Source organism: Leptinotarsa decemlineata, unplaced genomic scaffold, assembly GCF_025532065.1.
Source record: "Leptinotarsa decemlineata unplaced genomic scaffold, Ldec_3_MD MMD2_tig00078422_RagTag_RagTag, whole genome shotgun sequence".
In the NCBI taxonomy this organism is placed as follows: Eukaryota; Metazoa; Arthropoda; class Insecta; order Coleoptera; family Chrysomelidae; genus Leptinotarsa; species Leptinotarsa decemlineata.
In genome coordinates, this window is record NW_027412747.1 from 5,669,631 (window position 1) to 5,692,277 (window position 22,647).

Sequence of the window (22,647 nt, forward strand, 5' to 3'; positions counted from 1 at the left end):
TGACTTCCATGTTCCAAACATATCTATTAGTAATGTATATGATAACAAAGCTCAAGTTTCTAGACTTTAAAAATATGATTCAATATAACACTATCCTGAACACCTTCGGGAGATATCTAGATTCAGTGATCAGTGATATGCTTCTTGAAATTAATAAGAAAACTCTCACTTTAGTCGATGAGGATCAATGTCACCCTTCACTCCTTATAAATTTCCATCTGATTGGAGAAACCTCGCACGCTTTTTCCACCAGTGGTTAAAATAAATCCTACAACTTCAAGAAAGCAAACTTCCAAGAGCTTCATCAACATCTGATCTTCATTGACTGGGCCGTCTTAGATCGCATAACTGATATAGATGAAATATGCAGTGAGTTTTATACAATGTTATATATTATTTTTTGATATGTTTTTCCTCCGGTATAAAAACACAAAGAGAAAATTTCCCTGCTGGTACACACAGGACATTATTTACTGTTTCGAAGTGAAATCGTATATCACGCTATGAAAAAACTGGCAATGACAGATTTTTCCAAGAGTTCTCTTGTATCAGAAGTTACATTAAGAACCAATTGAAAGTAGCTTATGAAAACTACCAACATTCTGTTGAATCAAACGTTCGCAATCAACCCAAAAAGTTCTGGAATTTCGTTCAACGTAAAAAAGGATCCTCCAGAATACCCAATAGATTATTTATGGAAGACACCATCCTGGATGCCCATCAAGATATAGTAAACGATTTTGCTGCGTTCTTTAGCAGTGTCTTCTCCCACCATACAAATTTTGAGTCCAACTCTGATACTATGACAGGAGAAAATATTTTCACAGCACCTTTCACAGAGAAACAAGTAATCTTTTCACTTAGGAAATTACCCAATAAAATGACTACTGAATATGATCTTGTTCCCAGTTTTCTAGTGAGGGATTGTGCTCAGGTTTCTGCTTATCCATTGTCAAAAATATCCAACACAATCCTAAGCAAATCCCATTTCCCTGAAAGATGGAAACAATCAAAAATCTGCCTCATTCTAAAATCGGTAAGCCCAGAGAATATTGAGGACTGAAGACCAATATGTATTCTGTGTAACTTCGCGAAGGCATTTGATATATCTGTGTATGACCAGCTAATGCCACAAGTCAACCCCCTGATCTCTGCAGACCAGCATGGCTTTTTAGTAAAAAAATCCACTATATCAAATTCATGCAATATCAAGCAGTTTTTGATGAAACAGAAGAGAACAAGTTGACGTTATACACATAGATTTCACGAAGACCTTAGACAGAATTAGTCACTCCATCTTACTAGAGAAAATAGCTCAAATGGGTTCAAATCTCTCAGTAACTCAACTTCTACGCTATTATTTGGATTAGAGAACCAATGTTGTTTTTCATAAGGGATTTGCGTCTGCACCATACTTATCACCATCCGGTGAACCACAAGACTTCAATCTGAGACCCCTGATTTTCCTCATTTCCATGAATGATTTCACCTTCGAGCTTTCGTGCGGCAACTCACTTTTTGCAGACGACTTGAAGATAATTTCATCTATCACAGATTTAGAGAGCTTCTCTCACCTCCAATCACGATTAGACCTGATAGACAACTGGTGTCAAATCAATAAATTGACAATGAATGTTAAAAAGTGTAAAGTTTGCTCTTTTACACGTAATGCCAATATTATTGAGTATTATCATACTTTCGAGGATGAAATACTTCTTTTTATCAAGTATTATTATGTCATTTTGCATTGTTTTATTGATGCACCCTCGTTACTAGAACAAATCAACTTCAAAGTACCTCAAGCTACTACACGTAAACAGATCACTTTCCATACCCCTTTTACTATACCCTTTTCCAACCTTGGAAAAGTGTCTCCTATTTGTATCTATATAGCAGGGAGAGTGAGTGTAGGCTCACAGCACCTAGGCCACATGTGACCCATTGTACATCCTCCCGAAGAGTTGTCCTCCTAAGTCGTCGTCCATCCTGTCCTGTCCAGGAAGGTAGACAGATCACTAGGAGACATCCCCTTCATATCGACAGGTGTAGGCCAAGACTCGCAGAACATATACTCTGTTTGATGATAACTCCGGGCACTCGCATGGAACATGCCTGACAGTTTCATCTTTCTGTTCACACATCCTGCATAGAGGTGTGTCCACTAGCCCCATATTATGGGGGTGTTTCCTTAGTTGACAGTGACCAGTCAGAAATCCTACTGTTAAGCGTAGATTTTTCCTGGTCATCACCAGATATTTCTTCAGCGCCAGCTTCACAGGGTCGCCCAAGGTGATCCTGGTAAGATTGCATTCTTTGATTCCATCCCAACTCTTCAGGGATTGAGCATGGTTGTGACGTTTGGCTAGTTCCGCAATTGTCGAAGTCATCAGGCCGTGTCAATGGGTCCTGAAATCATTGGTCCAGCCGCTTCCTTAGCTGAAGATTCGGCAATCCGATAACCTTCACTTCTATCGTGCCCTTCAACCCACCTCAGGATGATGTTATCATCTAGATAGGCTCAAGTGTCTTCTATAAATCTGTTGTTTGAAAATTATAATATCCACTGCAGTCAATGCGATATTAATTTCGATCCACTGAAGACCATAGTATCCAAAATTGAACAAACCATCATCTAGCTCAATGTATTCATTTCATGTTATTTTTTTCTTCTTCTTTTTCTTTCTTCAAAATTGACCATATCATACGTATCTCTCCGAAAATCATTAATTTATTATTCTGACTCTCGCCCCGGAGTATGTGTTTGTGGAGTTGTTTCCGGACTCAGTCTACAGTTGGCGCAATGGTACATCTAACTATATCAACAGCAGATGGACCTTATCATCAGTTGGAATCAATTTTGTTTTTTCGGGATACTCAGGCGGTTGTAATTGATTTTGTTTGTTCGGAATACTCAGACAGTTCAGTCCGTCTGAAATAACCCCTTCGGTAATGACAAGAAGTAAGTACTCTGAAACCGGTCGGTGGTAGTCCCGACCAAATGAAATATATTTTTGCTTTTCATATATAGGAAGGAACTTGCGACGAATTTTGTAAATGGAAGACTATGCACAGGTGCCTGATGGTTCAACTTTGGCTTTCTGCATTAGCTGGGATAGTTATTGTTTTTCCGTCGGTTATCTGTCACACGTACCTACAGAATCGTAGGTTCACATAATGAGCAAGGGTATGGTGTTTTCACCTAAACTCGAGCATGTCATATTCACCTCTCCGAGAGGGTTTATTTATCAATTTGTCTCCCACCCCGGAGTATGTGTTTGTGTAATCGTTTTCAGACTGTGTCTGCAGGTGGCCCAGTAGTAAATTCTACTGTATCAACTGCAAAAAAAGTTTATGATTATATTTTTTTTCATTTAATTTTTTTTCAAACAGTTGGAATTGATTTCGTTTGTTCGTTTGTCTGAAATGACCCTCCTGGTACTGACGAAGGACAAGTACTCCTAAACCGATCTATCGGTAGTCATTCCGACCAAATGGAATTAATTTTTGCTCTACATATAAAAGACGTTAGTTGCAACGAATCTTTCAGATATTAGATTTTGCACAGGTGCCTGATGGTTTCACTTCAGCTTCATGCCCGGAATTAGCAGAATGACATATTTGGCCTTCAAACTGAAGTAGAATGATTCAATCAGCCACATCTATCTTCGCCCTCACGACATGTTCACTTCGGATGATCTTTATCGGGAACCACAAACTCATTGTCCAGAGCATCGCAATATCTTTCCCAAACATATTCGTCTCACGAACGAATCACAACACCACCAATACTCTCACCGCTGAGCGAACTATTTCTTATAGTACTCAGACGAATATATGCCGGTTCCAGACCATCGAATGTTGGTCTCAGAACTGGCACTGACCAATCTACTTTGATGAATTAATTTCCTCCCAAATTTTGAGTGATGTGATATAACTAGTAGTTAATTGATTCATCTTCTATTATGAATGGTATTTATTTGAAATATTCGTCTCATAGACAAAGAAATCTGAAGGTTCCGAATAGAAATATGAATTTGTCAAAATTTCCATATCAAAAATGTATCAGAAAAACTTACGACAAATTATATCAAATGTGGTCCTAATCACCAATTCGTATAAATCGACATTTTTCTTTCCAAGTGCAGCTCTGAGTTCTTTCGCAAAAATTGAACAATGTTCCGTGAAAACATCAACAGAAAAACTGAGTACTGTCTTAGTGAATGAAGGAGCTATTACTTTCCTGTGACGCTTCCAGGTATCAACTGAAAAAAAAACGAATGTTAACAAATTGAATGTATCCTAATCTAGGGATTTTGATAGTTGAAGAGAGTGAACATTTTATATAATGGTATATTGAAGGGAGTTGAATTTGAATTTAGTAATTCTGAGTATTCAGCCCTCTCGAATGTTACGCTTCACGAGTATTCAGGATCTCCAGGATAGATCCATGTAGTACAGATCGACCACCATAGTCAGCTAGACAATAAATCGATGAAGTATGCGACCTGGGTAGATATCACTCGAGGAGTGGGGTTGAATTTGATGAACCAACGCGAGCAAATGAGAAAATTCAGTCTTAACAGATTCTCAGATCCGTTCGCCAGGCTAGCAGAAGCTGACTGACTGAATCCAACTGAAGCCACCCGAGTCAATTCAAAAAAGGTGAGCGACCGAAGCTCAAAGAAAGATTCAGTCTCCACTGAAGTCGAACGTAGTACCGAAGGTAGGATTTGTAAGTATATAATCCGTAGAGTAGGTCGCTCATGCATACTCACCCCGAGTCGAGGTTCGCGTCGAGAAAATGTTTCTTTCCTTCATCTAAAACACTGTTTCCTGCCTAATTTTTTCCCCCATGTTTCGGAAATTTTGTGGATTTCCACTCGGTTTTGCGTGTCTTTTTCTCCTCTACATTTCGGGATCTTTGTGAGTTTTCGCTTGGATGTGCTATTCTTCTTCCGAATCATTATGGATCTCCACATGATATTTTCTGTCTTTCGTCCTCTTTGTTTCGAGACTATTGTGGATTACAACTTGATCCTGCTCCGCTTTCTCTTCTTTTTCGATACTTTCGTGGATTTCCACTTGGTTATACCCATCTTTTTATCGAATGCATTTCGGGGCCTTTGTGGCCACTTGTGTCTATTTTGCTTCTTTTTCCGTTCCTGAACTTCTGTGGATTTCCACTTGTTTCAATCTGTCTTCTTTCCCCTGAGTTTCTGGACCTTTGTGGTTTGCCACTTGGATCTGCTCTTCTGATGTTTTTTCTTCGAAACCTTTGTGAATTCCCACTTGGCTCTGCTTGCCTTCTCCTTTTGAACCTATGGATTTCCACTCGGATTAAATAACGTCCGGTACTGTAGAGATTCGTAGAGCTTCACTACCCTTCCCTGCACGCTAGTCGATATCAACATTGTAGCCTGAGATGTTTTTGCCGCACTCCTGCCAATTTGACATTCAGTACCATTTGTTCTACTGACTTCATTGGACGCTCCCTTCCACCCCTGTAAATAGTTGACTGAACATTGATGGCGGCAGTTTGATGTAAATGAAGATTCGAAATCGATTTGATCATTTCTTTCCTTGAGATAGTGGAACGTCTTTGCAGCTGGTGAACGGGTCAAATTCTCTGCAAATTCAAGCAGAATCTGACTTCTTTCAATAAATTTATCAATGTAACCATCACTACGTGGAAGGAGATTATCATGAAAACTGAGAAATGAAACTTTCTATGTTGTAACTAACGTTTACTCTATCGTTACTTTATTGTAATCGTTTGATTAAATGTCCTCATAGGATAAAACTGCAGTAACGTAGCTTACGAATACAAGTGGTAAAAAACATAGAAAGTTCATTTCTCATCTGGCTCATCTGACTTTCTGGCTCTACCGATTGCATCTAGTATAAACAGATCCCTGGATTACAGTTTTTCCACTGTAGCTGCCTGGTATAGTGTTGCCTTGTGTCACTCAAAATTCACAAGACTGGCGCCCTATGGCTCCCTATTGCTTCTGCGTCCATACATTGCATATGTAAACATCATCTCAGTCTGAGACTCGGGCTCTGGCTTATTAGAGTACACTTCGTGAGAGAGTATTATCGATAACTAGCATATGACTATTATATTGGAAGTTGGTTTAAAAGTTAGAAACATTGTAAAAGAAAGTCTACGGCTGCAAGTTTCTTTTTCAGAGATTAGGGAAGTACAAACAAATCCCCCAAGATACTTCCCTAAGTGGATTCGTTTATCTACAAACGCTAAAAATTGCCTTGTTCAAGGCAAAGGCGATAAATAAAATTTCAAAGGAGGTCATTTCCGAGATATTGGATGTGTGTATACATTCTCTACGAGGACGCTGCTGTGTTACTATAATAGAACGACGTAGTTCTGAGAGTCATCCTTTTTAGGATTATACTAATACTAAGGAGTACAACGTATACCAGGAGCTGCAAATAATAATTACAACTGAACTTTTCAGTTCAAACCTGTCGTTTTCAGGACTTTTACAACAAACGAATTCGATCCCAACGCTTCGTCATCGAGGGACCAACTAGCCGGCCTCCTTCGACGTATTCGACCTACCCAGGCCCGGATACATCTGGAGGTTAGGAATAGGGATTGTAGGGAACCCTCTGGCCCGGCCTTGTGCCATCGTGGTGGCCAGTTGTACCCCCGCGGCGCAAGTAGCTTAGTTAAAAGCAGGGAATCTAATAATCTAGCCGAACTATTGGTTTTATTCGTGTGGTGATGGAAAAGGAGCTACGCGAAACCGAAATGCTGGAGCCGGTTTCCTTATTGAAGGAGGCTCGACGGATAGATCATCTGTCGGACTAGCACCCACCAGTTCTGGTCTCGGTGCGGCAGGAGGCCTGGGGTTTGATGATGTCGTAGGACTCTACGCCCAGCCGGGTGTCCAGACATCCCCAGGTACCGTCCTGGCGACAGTGGGACTGTTGGAAATTTATGTGGAGGTTACAGCTTGTAACTGCTCACTCTGTTTCTCTTCGATTTGAGTAATGACTATTTTGATGTATGACTTTATTTTATTTGTTTTATCATAGAATTCTCGAAATTGATATTATCTGTAATGTATATAAAACAAAGTCGCGTTAGTTACACCATTCATAACTCAAGAACGACTGTATCAAAATTTGTGATTTTTGTGTTCCTAGATTTTTCTTCATCGGAAATAGAATAAATAGTATTGAAAAATAATAGTTCATTGATAGAAATAATGATAATAATAAAAAACTCAAGAACGGCTAGAGCAATTTTCATAGTTTTTGTGTTTTGGATTTGTATTCGTTGAAAATGAAATGATGAGTACTGAAATATGTTATTTCATCAATGAAAATAATAATAAAATAACTTGAGATCAGCTGATCCAATTTTTATGAATTTCATGATTTTAGATTCGTCTGCATCAGCAATAGTATTCAAATATGGTGAAATATGGTATTTCATCAATGGAAATAATATCAAATGAGGCAAAATATCAGTGATAATAGTGACTTGTTATAATCAAACGCAACTGATAGCTCACATTCATTCTGACAGCTCACGTTCATTGTTCATTTATTATAATAAAACGCAACTGACAGTTCACGTAATGTTGTCTATGTGCAGTGCGGTCCTTGAGTAACGGATTAATTCATTTTCTATGTGATTATGAATGAGAATGAAAAATATTTGAACAGGTTGATTTCTATATTTGAAAAAACACTTCTTTCATAAAATCATCCAACTGCCCCATCAGTCCCCTAGGAATCCTAGGTACCCTTATGAGAATTTCAAATGGAAAGGGGTAGCGTATGGTAGTTCGTTTGAAAGGGTTTTCAATTCTCTTTTCAGCAATAAGGTATTTTTTTTATTATTAGACGTTAGTATTAAAAAAATTTTAATTGTTCAATTTGTATAGTTTATTGATGATACCATGGAAAGGAATGGAGTTTGAAGCTTTCAACCATATTTGAAATAATAACAGTTTCAAATTCGTGATATTGATGACTCATTTATTTTGTCGAAATTCATCTTCAATAAAATGATATAGATATAGAAATGGAATACTTTGTCTAATTTCCACTTACTTGATGTATTGATATTAATACGACCAAGGTTTCGGTTTTCACACCATCCTCAAGTATTCTAACACTACTGACTTTTCCAAATTCAATATAATAACATCTTTCATAAGTAATAGTAATTTAGGCAAAATCATATACAATGCAAAACCTAGACGTGACAAAATGAAGAAATCTGGCATATATAGAATAGAATATAGTGAATGATCTGCAGTATATACAGGCCAGACCGGTAGAAATTCCGAAATAAGACTCCGTGATCACGTCGGTGTAGACAAAAAATCTTCTATGTACGAACATCTACAAGAAACAAACCACGAAATAAGTAAGGAAATCCTCAAAATCTTACATACATTTAGTAAGGGAAAAAATGAATTTGTTGGAAGCCATGGAAATCAATAAATCAAATAAAAACTCAAAATATAGAACCCTTAATGAACAAACAGATTTGTGTAGGCCTCCACTTTTGAATTTATAAAGATGACAACGCAATTAATCACAGTTTGAAGTTTATGTAGTTGGTATTAATGAATGTAGGTATATATCTTATTACCTACTCTCGGATATATATACTTCGATATTTCTCTTAGGTGAATAGTGTCAGAATACTTGAGAATGGTATAAAAACCGAAACCTTGGTCATATTGATATCAATACATTAAGTAAGTGGAAATCAGACAAAGTATTTTATTTCTATATCTATATCATTTAACAGTCTTGAGCATGGATTTCATTAGTTCGAACTTCCATTATCTGATATTATATAAAATGATTTGAAATCGTTGAAAGAACTAATAAAAGGAGGATTGAAAAAGAATAGCTGAAAATAACAATCATATCAAGCAAAAAAAGAGTGAAATGAAATAACAGTGAACTAAAATACAAGTAAAAATAGAACAATTGAAAAAATAATTAGGAGATTCCAAGCCAAGTTATTTCACGACGTTTCGATTGTTAGGATCCACAATCATTTTCGGCTGATGACTGATTTATATCGAGAGGTTCATAAATGAAAAATTCATGTCAGTTTAAATAATCGAGAAAAACATTTGTCGACACTCAATTCTATAAAAATGATTTTCGAGTGATTTGACTCAAACTTTGATTGACTATATTCCTGGTTATGGTAAATGGATATTCCTTCGAGTCGAATGAATTATAACATTTTGCTGTAGCAGATCTGGGAAAACCCAAAAACTGAATTCCACGCGAACAAACACGCAAGCAATAGCTAGTTTTTTAATTTTGTAAAACTTATTTGATACATAATGGAAAATGCTAATAGGATGAAATTGAATGATGTTTCAAATATTCTCCATTTCACCCACGAAACACGTGATCCTCTACCAAATGTTATACTTATATTGGTTCGGTTTTTTCAATTTGCGTACGACTAATACGTTCAGTCTAAACAGTTATCTTATCAAAACCAATCACAGTTTTCAGCAATCACAGATATTTGTATCGAAGTACAATCGTATTGCTATTATGAAATGTATTTCCTATGAAACCTTTTGTTCAACTGAAATTGCGATAAAAAGTTTCCTTCTGGAAGATATGATTTTTTAGTGATTGGTACAAGATTTATATGCTGAAGCTTCAGAAATTAAAATTGTCATTAGAGAGCTGGTTCCTTCGGATGCTAGTTGCTTCGGATACATCATTGGAATGTTCAAAAGTGTATCAAGTAATATGATTATTATATAATAATATACGAAGTTATCAAGAAGCTGCTGGGAAATTCAACAGAGGAAATCGTGATGGTAGAGATATTTCACATATATACCTGTAGTAAATAGGTGTTTTGATATAAAACCACTTTCCTGCAAATTTGACTCTTGATAACAACAGACTCTCCATCTTCGAGGACGCTAAACGCCCAAAAAAAGAACGATTGGGACGTCGCAAAGAAGGTTTTCACAGCACCAGCAGTTGAATGTGCTATCAAGTCTCTTCAGCCCTTCAAATCTCCCGGAAAGGATGGTATAGTTCCAGCTCTTCTTCAAAACGGACTGGAAATAATTTTACCTATTCTCACAAAATGGTATAGAGCTAGTCTGGCGTGGAACTATATACCAACCAGTTGCTTGGCAGCAACAGTGGTATATATACCCAAAGTGGGTCGTAGAGACCCACACCCTAAATCGGTACGACCAATCAGCCTTACATCCTTCCTGTTGGATGGACTTGAGAGGATCCTGGACGAACACATCAGGAAGAAGGCATTATATGCATCTCCCCTGGTTAACCTGTAACGGTCAATTTCTTGTTTATTGTTAAGAACTCTCACCCGTTTCCAAATCAACCCGTTTCTTGTTCAGTGTAAGTACCCTTAAGCGTTTATGATTCTATTGATATATTTTACCTGGAACGTAGGCAAACAACAAGGCCAGTTTGATCAATGGATTGCATAGGGCTCAATACTTCTGTTAAATATTTTATATTCCCGTGATATACATTTGGAAAGATAATTGCACGACAGCACCGTGAAAATGAAACTTAATATTGAATTAAAAAAAAATTGTATTTGTCGATAATATATAGAATTATAAACGCCAATTTTATGAAGCCACGATTCAAATTACTGTGTCATTGGCGCGGGTTTCAAGATAATATCCCGAAAGTTTCCGAATCGAAACTGATAACGAAGGGTTTAAAAAAAACAAAAAGAGAAAGAACAGAGAAGAAAGAACTCGTCCAAAGGAATTCGTGGTGTTGATTCCATCTTGCGTTTTATAAAAAGAAATAAACCTAATTAAATCTAAGGTTAGTGTTTTTTTTTGACTAAAGTCAATTCATTTTCCGAAAATATGTAACTTTTAGGTTTCTTAATGGAGATAAATTTATACGTGTAATATGAGGCGTTTCTTATAAATGAATTGTGGAAAGAGGTAGCCGTTGCAATAAATATTTCCCTCAACGGATACACGGGGTGCCGCCGATTATTTCTCAAGGCTCCATTAAGTTGAGTCAAACAGAAGTCCTTCGTCAAGGAGGATTCCGACCTTTCAAGACGGAACCTTCCAGAAAAGTTTGATACGACATTCTCCGTAAAGAACTGTGAGTTTTTTTGGTTATTTTACAAAGACGAGATTCCCCAGGCCTACGAATTCGACGATTTTCAAGGTCGCTACATTGTACAAAAGTTTTTGTTTGTTGTTTTGATTTTCTGTAACTTAAACAGCTGTTCAGGAAGTCCAATTGTAATATTTTCTTTTCTTTAGGGTGAGAAACCCACAAAGATATAATTTTTTGATGAAATTGTCCCCAGATCCAGGAACCCTCAAGTTTTGTTTTCCCATTTAGTTATTAAAGTGTTAAATGTTGTTAACGAAACAGGCCTGTTCGTTATTCGAATTTATACCTTTTTCTGTTTGTGAATTTTGCAATTACATTCAACAAGCCTTAAAATTCAAGGTAACCAATGGCCTTGGTTGCTTATTAATTGAACTTGTTATAGTGTATATTTCAATCAAATGTAATTTTCTCAACTTTTCATTAACCTTACTAAATTCAATATTAAAATTAACTGCTTGAAAGAAGTGTTAGAAGGCTTTGTCTATTTGCCCTATTACCCCCCTCCTGTTGAAATATCAACTGGCGCCCACAGCTTGCTAAAAAGAAAAAAACTATAAGAATAATACCAATAAAGAATTTTTGGGATACTCAGATATCCCGACTCGAACCCACGACTCGCCCCATTCTAGGTGAGCTCCAGGCAGTCGTAAATTTAGGAAAACTTAAATTTGTCCTGTTTTACGTCATACGAAATGGCGCCTCAACGCGGGGCATGATTTTTTTGCAATCTCGTTTAATTTTTTGGTGTTATTATTTGATAGCCGGTGCAGCAAGCTTTTCCTTTTTCACCTTCCATTTTTCCTTAGGAGAAATAGACAGGGCCTCTGATGAATTATTGAGCAGGGTGTAGACTATTGATTAGAAATTGGCGGAAACTGAAAATAACAGGTTTTGAAAAAGAAATTAATTTATTATATGGTACAACTGATTGGTAACGGGTTGTGTAGGAATCATTATTAATTAATCGTAAGGCATATCAAAGGGTCCATTTTTGTTTCATAGGGGGAGCGAAGAAAACGGTATATATAAAAAAAAGTTTTATGAGTATCAAATACAGGGTGAATCTGTAATTGACTGTTATATTTGTTTGTGTAGAATACGGGGAGAGAAGGTGTTCATAAGATTGAAGTGATACCTTACGGAAGTTATAGGTGTAATACAGGGTAAATCCAGAAGCGTAAATTTTTTTGTTTATACCGGGTCAAGTTTCATGAACTAGTTCACCGCTTCGGGTTTAAAATGAAGTGGAATTATGTCATGGATCCTTCATGCATACGCATGAAGTAAATTATGAATTGAAGATACGAGGGGTTTCCTGCTCTAGTACAGATCTGCATCAGAAGAGGAAATATTCAAGAAGAGAACTACTGAAGGGCGCAGCGAGATCGAGAGTCTTCAGTTATGAGACACCGGACTTCGATCTCGACACGGAAAGAAAAGAAATAGAAGATAGCTTAAAGTCTCTCACAGAGTTAGTCAACGATTTCGATGGCAATAATCAGGAAGTTTATAAGAGAATAAAAAATCATAGTATACATGTTACTGGTAGACTCAAAAGGATTCCTAGTGAGACCAACGATGTAGCAGGCTTATTCAAAGGAGATAATTTGATAGCTGTTGTCACAAAAATTGCAGTGGACGGCGGATGCGGAACATTTGTGAAGAATTATATCAAGAGATGTCAGACGTGTAATGCACAAAAAGTGAATAAAACTGCACGACCCGGGTTTATGGGCAAACAGAAACAAGTTTCATTTCCCTGGCAGAGTATTTCCGTCGATATTTGGGGACCAGTTCCTAGATCCAAGCGCGGATATGCTTATCTATTAGTTGTGTCGGACTGCTTCACGAAATTCGTGCTTCTTCATCCTCTCAAGAAAGCGACTGCTAGTCAAATCACCAAGTTCTTGGAAAACGAAGTTTTTTGATGTACGGAAGTCCGCAGGTTTTATTGTGCGACAATGGTGCACAATTTTCGAGTAAAGAGTTTAAAGCTCTTTGCGAAGAGTATGGAGTCAAGATTTGGTATAATGCCCTTTATCACGCACAAGTGAATCCGGTGGAACGAGTCAATCGAGTGGTTGGAACAGCTATCCGATCTTATACCGATGGGAATCATACTGATTGGGATTTAGAAATCCCAAAAATTGGATATGCCCTACGCACGGCAATACACGAGGCTACGGGTTTCAGTCCCGTTTACCTAAACTTTGGGAGATATGTCCCAATTGATGAGAAATTTTATGGAAATGTTAATTCGACCACGGAATATAATCTGAACCCTTTTGACAGAGAAGGATATGCAAACGAATTGGCAAAATTACCTTTAATTTTTCAAGAAGTCCAAAAACATTTGAAAAGAGCTTACGAAAAGAATGCACTTGAGAAAGCGAGAAACTTATAAATTCAGCATAGGGGACAAAGTGTGGAAGAAAAATTATGTGCTCTCTGATGCGGCCCAACGTTTTTCTGCAAAGTTAACACCAAAAAATATTTTATGTCGGGTGATTAAGGTGATTTCACCACTGGTATGTGAGTTAGTGGAGGAAATGACCAATAAAAAACTTGGAAGATGGCATGTGAAAGACCTGAAGCCATATACGAATGACTTAGATGAAGAAGAAGAATCCTGATGCGTAGTGCGAGTATGAATGGGATACGAAAGAAGGAATGAATGTGGGATTCTTGTGATACAACTTGTTTTCATAACGCGAAGTGTAGCAAGTTGTCTTAATTTCGAGAAGTTCTATTATGGTAAATTTCCTTGATCTTCAATGTCTCGTTTAAAAAAAAATGTTTGCAAACAAAATTTTTCATTGGGAAGAAGGGGTGTGTAACGGTCAATTTCTTGTTTATTGTTAAGAACTCTCACGAGTTTCCAAATCAACCCGTTTCTTGTTCAGTGTAAGTACCCTTGAGCGTTTATGATTCTATTGATATATTTTACCTGGAACGTAGGCAAACAACAAGGCCAGTTTGATCAATGGGTTGCATAGGGCTCAATACTTCTGTTGAATATTTTATATTTCCGTGATATACATTTGGAAAGATAATTGCACGACAGCACCGTGAAAATGAAACTTAATATTCAATAAAAAAAAAGATTGTATTTGTCGATAATATATTGAATTATAAACGCCAATTTTATGAAGCCACGATTCAAATTACTATTTCATTGGCGCGGGATTCAAGATAATATCCCGAAAGTTTTCGAATCGAAACTGATAACGGAGGGTTTAAAAAAAACAAAAAGAGAAAGAACAGAGAAGAAAGAACTCGTCCAAAGGAATTCGTGGTGTTGATTCCATCTTGCGTTTTATAAAAAGAAATAAACCTAATTAAATCTAAGGTTAGTGTTTTTTTTTGATAAAGTCAATTCATTTTCCGAAAATATGTAACTTTTAGGTTTCTTAATGGAGATAAATTTATACGTGTAATATGAGGCGTTTCTTATAAATGAATTGTGGAAAGAGGTAGCCGTTGCAATAAATATTTCCCTCATCGGATACACGGGGTGCCGCCGATTATTTCTCAAGGCTCCATTAAGTTGAGTCAAACAGAAGTCCTTCGTCAAGGAGGATTCCGACCTTTCAAGACGGAACCTTCCAGAAAAGTTTGATACGACATTCTCCGTAAAGAACTGTGAGTTTTTTTGGTTATTTTACAAAGACGAGATTCCCCAGGCCTACGAATTCGACGATTTTCAAGGTCGCTACATTGTACAAAAGTTTTTGTTTGTTGTTTTGATTTTCTGTAACTTAAACAGCTGTTCAGGAAGTCCAATTGTAATATTTTCTTTTCTTTAGGGTGAGAAACCCACAAAGATATAATTTTTTGATAAAATTGTCCCCAGATCCAGGAACCCTCAAGTTTTGTTTTCCCATTTAGTTATTAAAGTGTTAAATGTTGTTAACGAAACAGGCCTGTTCGTTATTCGAATTTATACCTTTTTCTGTTTGTGAATTTTGCAATTACATTCAACAAGCCTTGAAATTCAAGTTAACCAATGGCCTTGGTTGCTTATTAATTGAACTTGTTATAGTGTATATTTCAATCAAATGTAATTTTCTTAACTTTTCATCAACCTTATTAATTTCAATATTAAAATTAACTGCTTGAAAGAAGTGTTAGAAGGCTTTGTCTATTTGCCCTATTACCCCCCTCCTGTTGAAGAAATATCAACTGGCGCCCATAGCTTGCTAAAAAGAAAAAAACTATAAGAATAATACCAATAAAGAATTTTTGGGATACTCAGATATCCCGACTCGAACCCACGACTCGCCCCATTCTAGGTGAGCTCCAGGCAGTCGTAAATTTAGGAAAACTTAAATTTGTCCCAGTATGCTTATCAAACCGGAAAACTGACAGATTGAGCATTAAACAACCTCATTGAGAAAATCTCCCAATCTGTCGACAACAAGGAGATTGCAGTCGCTGTATTTCTCGATATTGAAGGAGCATTTGACAATGCACTACCTGAATCTATAGGATTGTCTCTGGCTAGGAAGGGTATAGAATCGACCATAACTGGCTGGATCTATGCCATGCTAGTGAACCAAACTGCAACTACGACTATTCAAAGCGAGGCCATCAGATTCACGGTCACCAGGGGCTGCCCTCAAGGTGGGGTACTATCTTCCCTTCTGTAAAAGCTCCTGATGGATAGTCTGCTATCGGGAAGGGTATTTGTAATATCCTCCAAAGCGCATTGGACTTTGTTCATAGATGGTACCAGAGGAAGCAGATGTCTGTCAACCCCAGCCGAATTGTGTTAATCCCCTTCACCAAGAGAAGGAAATTGGACGATGCAACGCCACTTTCACTCAATGGTGAGGTCATTCCATTTGGAACGGAGGTGAAATATCTTGGCATTATCCTTGATAAAAGACTCTCCTGGAACGCTCACTTGGAAAAAGTTTTACACAAAGCCAGATTGTCTCTATGGACATGTCGAAGGATGTGTGGTAAAACTTGGGGCTTAGGTGATGATTTTCAGACCAATGATCACTTAAGGTGCAGTTGCTTGGTGGCCGAAGGCTTTACAGAAAACGGCCCAAGCGAAGCTCTCTGCTCACATCCAAATTACATAGATCTGCAATGGAAAACTCAGTAAAACCGGCAAATATAGTAGAATATGTCGAACATTCACTTACTCTCTGACCCATGATTGTCCAACCTGAATAAGTTTCGAGACCAAATTCATCAAATTTTCGATTTCCCCTGTCAAGAGCTGACTAAAAATATCGGTTCCTAATAATAATTGTATTTCATTTGGCACATCAAAGTTTCTAGTATCACTCAAAATTATATTTTTATGTTTCACATAGTCTATAACGGATAAATCAGTCAAACGAGGTAGGTTATTACATATTTCCACTTGTTTCACCACATTCACCTCACGTATTATTTGGATTTTGAATAAAAATTCTATATACATCATGTGTTTTTGGTTCTAAATGAAACCCACCAAAAACACCTTGTACAATATTTTTCCGACGAACACTATCCAATCGTAATTCAGCTGCATATTGACGTGAAATATATGATCTTTACGATCCTGAATCAAGTAACGTTCTGATCAATTTTTGTTTGTCATTATTGACAATTCTAACAACAACCGTTTGCAATAAAGTTTCGTTCGAAAAATTGTTTGTTGAAATATTTTCAACCTTATTGTTTGGATTTTTATCATCTTGATCAGTGATACCTTTGAATATTACTGGAGTTTTTTCCCAACACCAAATCGTTATTTTTACACCTCGACATGTGTTTCGTTCACCAAGTGATCATCTTCAAGAGGAAGATAACAGTTTCATCTTCCTCTTGAAGATGATTACTTGGAGATCGAAACACGTGTCGAGGTGTAAAAATAACGATTTGGTGTTGGGAAAAAAAAAGAAAAAAAAACTCCTGTAATATTAATTACTACACCAAAGGTTCCAAACAGTATATCACAAGTGAAACCTTTCTTCACATGCAAATCAGGACATAAAATAGAGTAATATTCCTTTGAACATATTGTGTTCTGGGTCAGATATGTAGATGACATATTAGTAGGCTTCCATGGTTCAACTAGACAAATATCTCGTTACTTGAAATTCCTCAATAGACCAGAACACAAATATGTTAGTATCAATTATGCAGGTAGAATCTCCCAGAATAGTCTCCTGTAATATTAATTACTACACCAAAGGTTCCAAACAGTATATCACAAGTGAAACCTTTCTTCACATGCAAATCAGGACATAAAATAGAGTAATATTCCTTTGAACATATTGTGTTCTGGGTCAGATATGTAGATGACATATTAGTAGGCTTCCATGGTTCAACTAGACAAATATCTCGTTACTTGAAATTCCTCAATAGACCAAAACACAAATATGTTAGTATCAATTATGCAGGTAGAATCTCCCAGAATAGTCTCCTGTAATATTAATTACTACACCAAAGGTTCCAAACAGTATATCACAAGTGAAACCTTTCTTCACATGCAAATCAGACATAAAATAGAGTAATATTCCTTTGAACATATTGTGTTCTGGTTCAGATATGTAGATGACATATTAGTAGGCTTCCATGGTTCAACTAGACAAATATCTCGTTACTTGAAATTCCTCAATAGACCAGAACACAAATATGTTAGTATCAATTATGCAGGTAGAATCTCCCAGAATATTAAAAATTATCTCTCAGAATTCAATCCACAAACATCCTGCACATCCAACGGAAATTTAGGGAACAGATTATTTAATGCCAAACCTAAATTAGACAAAGGGAAGAGATCTGGTATATATCGACTAGAATGTGGTGAATGCCCCGTCATATATACAGGCCAAACTGGTAGAAATTTTGATACAAAGTATCATGAACATGTCATTTCGGATAAAAAAATCATTGATGTACGAACATCTTCAAAATTCGAAACATAAAATAGATAAAGATAATTTAAAGATCCTTCTCACATGCGAAAAAGGGAAAATGATAAATCTGTTGGATTCTATGGAAATAAACAGGTCAAAGAAAAATTCCAATTCTATTGTCCTCAACGAACAACTTGATCTAAATAATAGTCCTCTTCTGAACCTATAATCCAGTTCCCAAAACCTACATTATATCAAAAGCTTTGTTTTGTTATGTTCATGGATATTACAGGTATACAAAATATTGGTACCAAATTATTTATGATAGGATAGGCAACTTAGGTATAAATTACTCAGATTTAAATGTAATCAGTTGAAATCTATGGAAAAAATTCATGAGACAGTTACTGAGATCTTCATGCATCCCAACAATTTCAACGGAACAAAAAGAAGGTATACAAGTATCAGAACGTGATGCATATTTAAACTCAAGAAGACCTGAAATGGATGGCATCTCATCACACACATATTAACAACGTGGTCCAATCAGAACAACCTGACACAAATGCTGATCAATTTGATCAAACATTTTTATGGACACCCTACCACACTAACTCCTTCTAGATGAAAACGAGTGAACACTGAGCTCATCACACAATAGTTCGTAAGACTTTGAGATACTACCTCGCTCCATCTAGTCAGGACGTATACTGTCTACCGGAGTAGTAGACGAAATCTAGAGTTAAACAAAAGTTATACAAAATTTATATTTTATTGAAATTCCGGTATCATGTAGTTCAGAAGAAAATGCCTTTGAGACATACATTCATAAGAATAGATTGAACATCATTTCTTGGAATGTATTTGCAAAGTACTTGAGAATTACATTAGATTCATTCAATGGGAGTGAAGCGGAAGCAATGGTATATGAGAGTTGAAACATCGCTGTTTGGGATTGGATCACAAATGATCTGTTTTGAGCTCTGATAACAAGTTGCTTTGCTGTGGAAGACAAGGAACGAATTTTGATTGGCGGTCTGTGTCAAAGCTTGGTATGGATATGTTGGTAGCCGATTAGGTAAGCGTAATATTCATTCTATCAACCGCTTCGTGGTACAAACCTCAACTTTACCATCGATTTTCACTGCGTATCGTCCACCCAAGCTACATATATTACATCAGAAGGCAAGACTTTGTCAATCCTTAGTTTGCCCAAGTTCCGACTTCTGAGGGTTGTTTCGTCTGCTTTATAACTGAAAAATAGATTTCTTTTGGCTTTGCAACGGATCACCTTTAGAGGCCTCGTTTATCATCAATATTCGTGTATTGAGTCTTCCGCCAATCCCGCAGATACCTCTTTCTTGAGGGAAGATGACCTCGCTTTTTTCTACTCAGGTTCCACCTTCAAATAGTACAGCAATGTATTCTCAATCCCGATGTAGTACCAGACCGATGGTGGGTATAAACAGAATTTTCGGAGAAGCTTTGTTTTTGACTATGATTTACTTGAAAGATTACATACCTGGGGCAGTCAATAAGCCTTCACCGAGGATACTGGTAATTATTTTGTATATATCATCTTTGTTCAAAGCTTTTGGATGATTCAAGATCTTCTCTATATGTGTCGGTTCAGAAATTAAATACGCCAGTTTTGTTCCAAGCCACAACCTAACTATTCCAGTTTTGCTGTTCTCTTGTGTCTTGATTAAGGTCTTCAATAATTCTGTAAATGAAATGAAAGTTTGCCAGACTCTATTCCATGCATAAATAATGAGTTCTAATATCAAGTTACGGAAGTATCAGAATTCGTATTGAAAATTCATTGCAATTCAAATAAAAGAGTTAGATATGGCAATAATCATAATTATTCATAGACCACTTTGGAGTACATGGTAATAATGATTGAATTTTCAAATAAATCCAATTCAAACCCTGGTACGTCGAACTACTCTACAATATGTTTCAATTACAGTAGGAATTGACAAAACATATTGGATAAATAATTAAATCTGGTATAACAGGTTGATTTCAAGAAGAACAATTAATGATAGGTACAATACAAAATTACTTCTAGGAAAACAGATAAAATATTGGAATTTACTATATTGTGATGAACTCACCATGTGTACTTCCCAGAAACAAATACCCACAACCCAAGAAAGGAAAGGACAACGGACCTTCCATGTTCCAGGAGTAGATGTACAAGAATCTTCTATTCCACAAAAACCTGATATACCATACTCCAAAAACAGTGATGAGGCTCATTACCAGGTATATTCGCACATCAGTGCTCGAAATTTTTCCGGTGGAAATATCCATCACTATGTTATTCTGAAAAAGAGATAGTTACAGGTGTGGTAGATTTGTTGTACTAACATTATTCATGGAGAAAGTATGTGTGTGTGTATATTCATGTGGATTATCGAATTTAACATCATGACATTCAATTCTTCCGACGGAAATGATTTGTTTTCGTCTAAGGTATTTTCACATGTGAATTTTTAGGATTTCGAGAAAGAAAAGGATCATTTTCCGAAACGTTAACCATTTGAAGAAAGCCAAGCATTCGAATTCCATTTTTTCCATAGATTATTCGATTCTCAGTCAGCATTTGTGATACAAATTTTTGACTGATTGAACTCTTTAGTGGTTCATATCACGCACTGTTTTTTTTGGGTGAACGTCACAGTCTGTCCTTTATTACACCCGAGCAGATTTAATTTTCAAAACTCGCACTTGAAACATTGCCAAAAGCTCATATGATCGAGAAGATGTGCTATATTGAAATAAGAAGATATTTCTAGAATATAATCATGAGGGCAGCAAAGTTACCAGTAAAATAAAAGATTCCGCAAGGCATTGAAGCACGTTTCGGAAGTAATGAAACTCCACTACTAATTCAATTTTCAAAATTTCTGTTTGGAGATTTCTGTAAACATGAATTGATATGTTGATATGAAAAGGTATCATTGAGTACAAATTTAGAGGCAGTCAATTACCAATTAAAATATACATTTTAGGCTGCCAATATGGGGATGAAAAAAAATTGATATTCCAATACATTTATATTCCTTATCAACATTTTCCTACGTGGTAGGAAATCATATTAGAAAGAGAAATGAAACTTTCTATGTTTTTTACCGCTTTTATTTGTAACTAACGTTGCCACAGTTTCGTCCTATACGGACATTTTCAAACTTATACAATGAACTCATTTTGTAACCACTGCATTTTTACCACTGCAGTAACTGCAGTAACGTTAGTTACTGCAGTTACTGCAGTGGTAAAAAACATAGAAAGAAAGAAATATTCATACCAAAATCCAATTCTATAAATGTGGATTTGGCGCCTCAATATTTTGTGTGCATGAATCTGAACGCGTCATGACACCTACCGACGCATAGCAACTGTTTGTTTAATTTTTGTTGATTTTGGAGTTGGTTATTCAGATTCCGTAATTCATCTGTAGGCATTTCAGCCTCACGACACCTATCGGTGTTGAGCGATGTTTTTTTTGTTGTGATCGAACGTACTACGCATAGGGATTTTTATATATAATCCTACTATGTCAACTACAAAGATTGAAGTTGATCCAAACCGTCTCACAAAAAAAAAAAACTTTTTGTATGAGATGATAGTTCAACGCAGCCGCAGTCACTGAAGAGTAATTTGGATACTATAGAATTGGTTATCAATGATTTCGAAGATACTGAGCACGATGGAAAATATAAATAGCGCACTCTCCAGACCGAGTGAAACGTGCAAATACAGAAAGTGAAGTTGAAAAGACTCTCGTTTCAAACATTGGGCTTTCAAAGAATTGTAAGAGAACAAAAAATTCCGGGAAGGTAGGGAGTTAACGGTGTTTGACTTATCGCTCATACGAAGTATTGTTGATGATCTTGAAGCTCAGAGCTTTACTATAGATCTGGATGGGAATTCAAGTGAGGAGGAAGATATCATTACTAGGATAAAACCCGTACCAATTCGCGACTGGGAACCTATTTTAACGGAAAGTAAAGAAAAGCCTTCACACCAACATACAACGTACCTGTCAAAGAAGCACTTCAAATCATACACGAGAAGCTATTCAAAAACAAGGACCTGGAAGCTGAATTGAACTCACCCATAGAACTAATCATAGAATTATTTGGATGATATGTACGGCACTGTAATTTCCAACTAGAGGACGATTTTAACGCAAGATGAGAGACTGCCAATGGCATCGCCACTTCCACCAGTTATAGCCAACATATACAGCGTGACTCACGGTCGATGGTGGAAAATGCAAAGCATGATTTTTCTGAAAATTTCACCTCTCACATTTCCTTACCTGTTCTATCGATCTAAAATATTTTTAGCTTTACGGCGTTGCCACTTCTATCAAAAAGTCCTAGCAATTATATTTTTTTAAATTGAACACTCCGTATATTAATACATTTTTGGAATCGCTCTAGTATTTTAATATTTTTCTGTTGATAATGTCCTATACCTATCTCTATCTGTTTTCGAGATAAAAAATAAATTGTGCTAAATATGGTCCAAAACATAGCCTTAATTGAAATTAAGTACATCAGTACTCTTAATTCATGAAAAGTTTATATTTTGATGATAGTTAGGACAAACTCGA

At 36.5% G+C, this 22,647-nt stretch overlaps 1 protein-coding gene and 1 long non-coding RNA gene across 3 annotated transcripts in view; one reads left to right on the forward strand and one right to left on the reverse strand.

The window, feature by feature from the left end:
- The window catches only part of LOC111505417 (cytochrome P450 4c3-like), a 160,663-nt gene that overhangs the window by 80,040 nt on the left and 57,976 nt on the right, over window positions 1-22,647 (reverse strand). For both annotated transcript variants that reach the window (XM_074186473.1, XM_074186474.1), the window contains 3 exons: window positions 20,138-20,348; window positions 19,540-19,740; window positions 4,077-4,262 (listed from right to left, as the gene is read on the reverse strand). In XM_074186473.1, the coding sequence (XP_074042574.1) occupies window positions 4,077-4,262; window positions 19,540-19,740; window positions 20,138-20,336 (586 nt within the window). In that variant the 5' untranslated portion in view covers window positions 20,337-20,348. The remainder of the gene's footprint in view (window positions 1-4,076; window positions 4,263-19,539; window positions 19,741-20,137; window positions 20,349-22,647) is intronic.
- On the forward strand, window positions 10,614-15,486 carry LOC141487412 (uncharacterized). The gene is made up of 3 exons (XR_012468369.1): window positions 10,614-10,845; window positions 10,903-14,506; window positions 14,563-15,486. It is a non-coding gene; the product is annotated as an uncharacterized lncRNA (long non-coding RNA).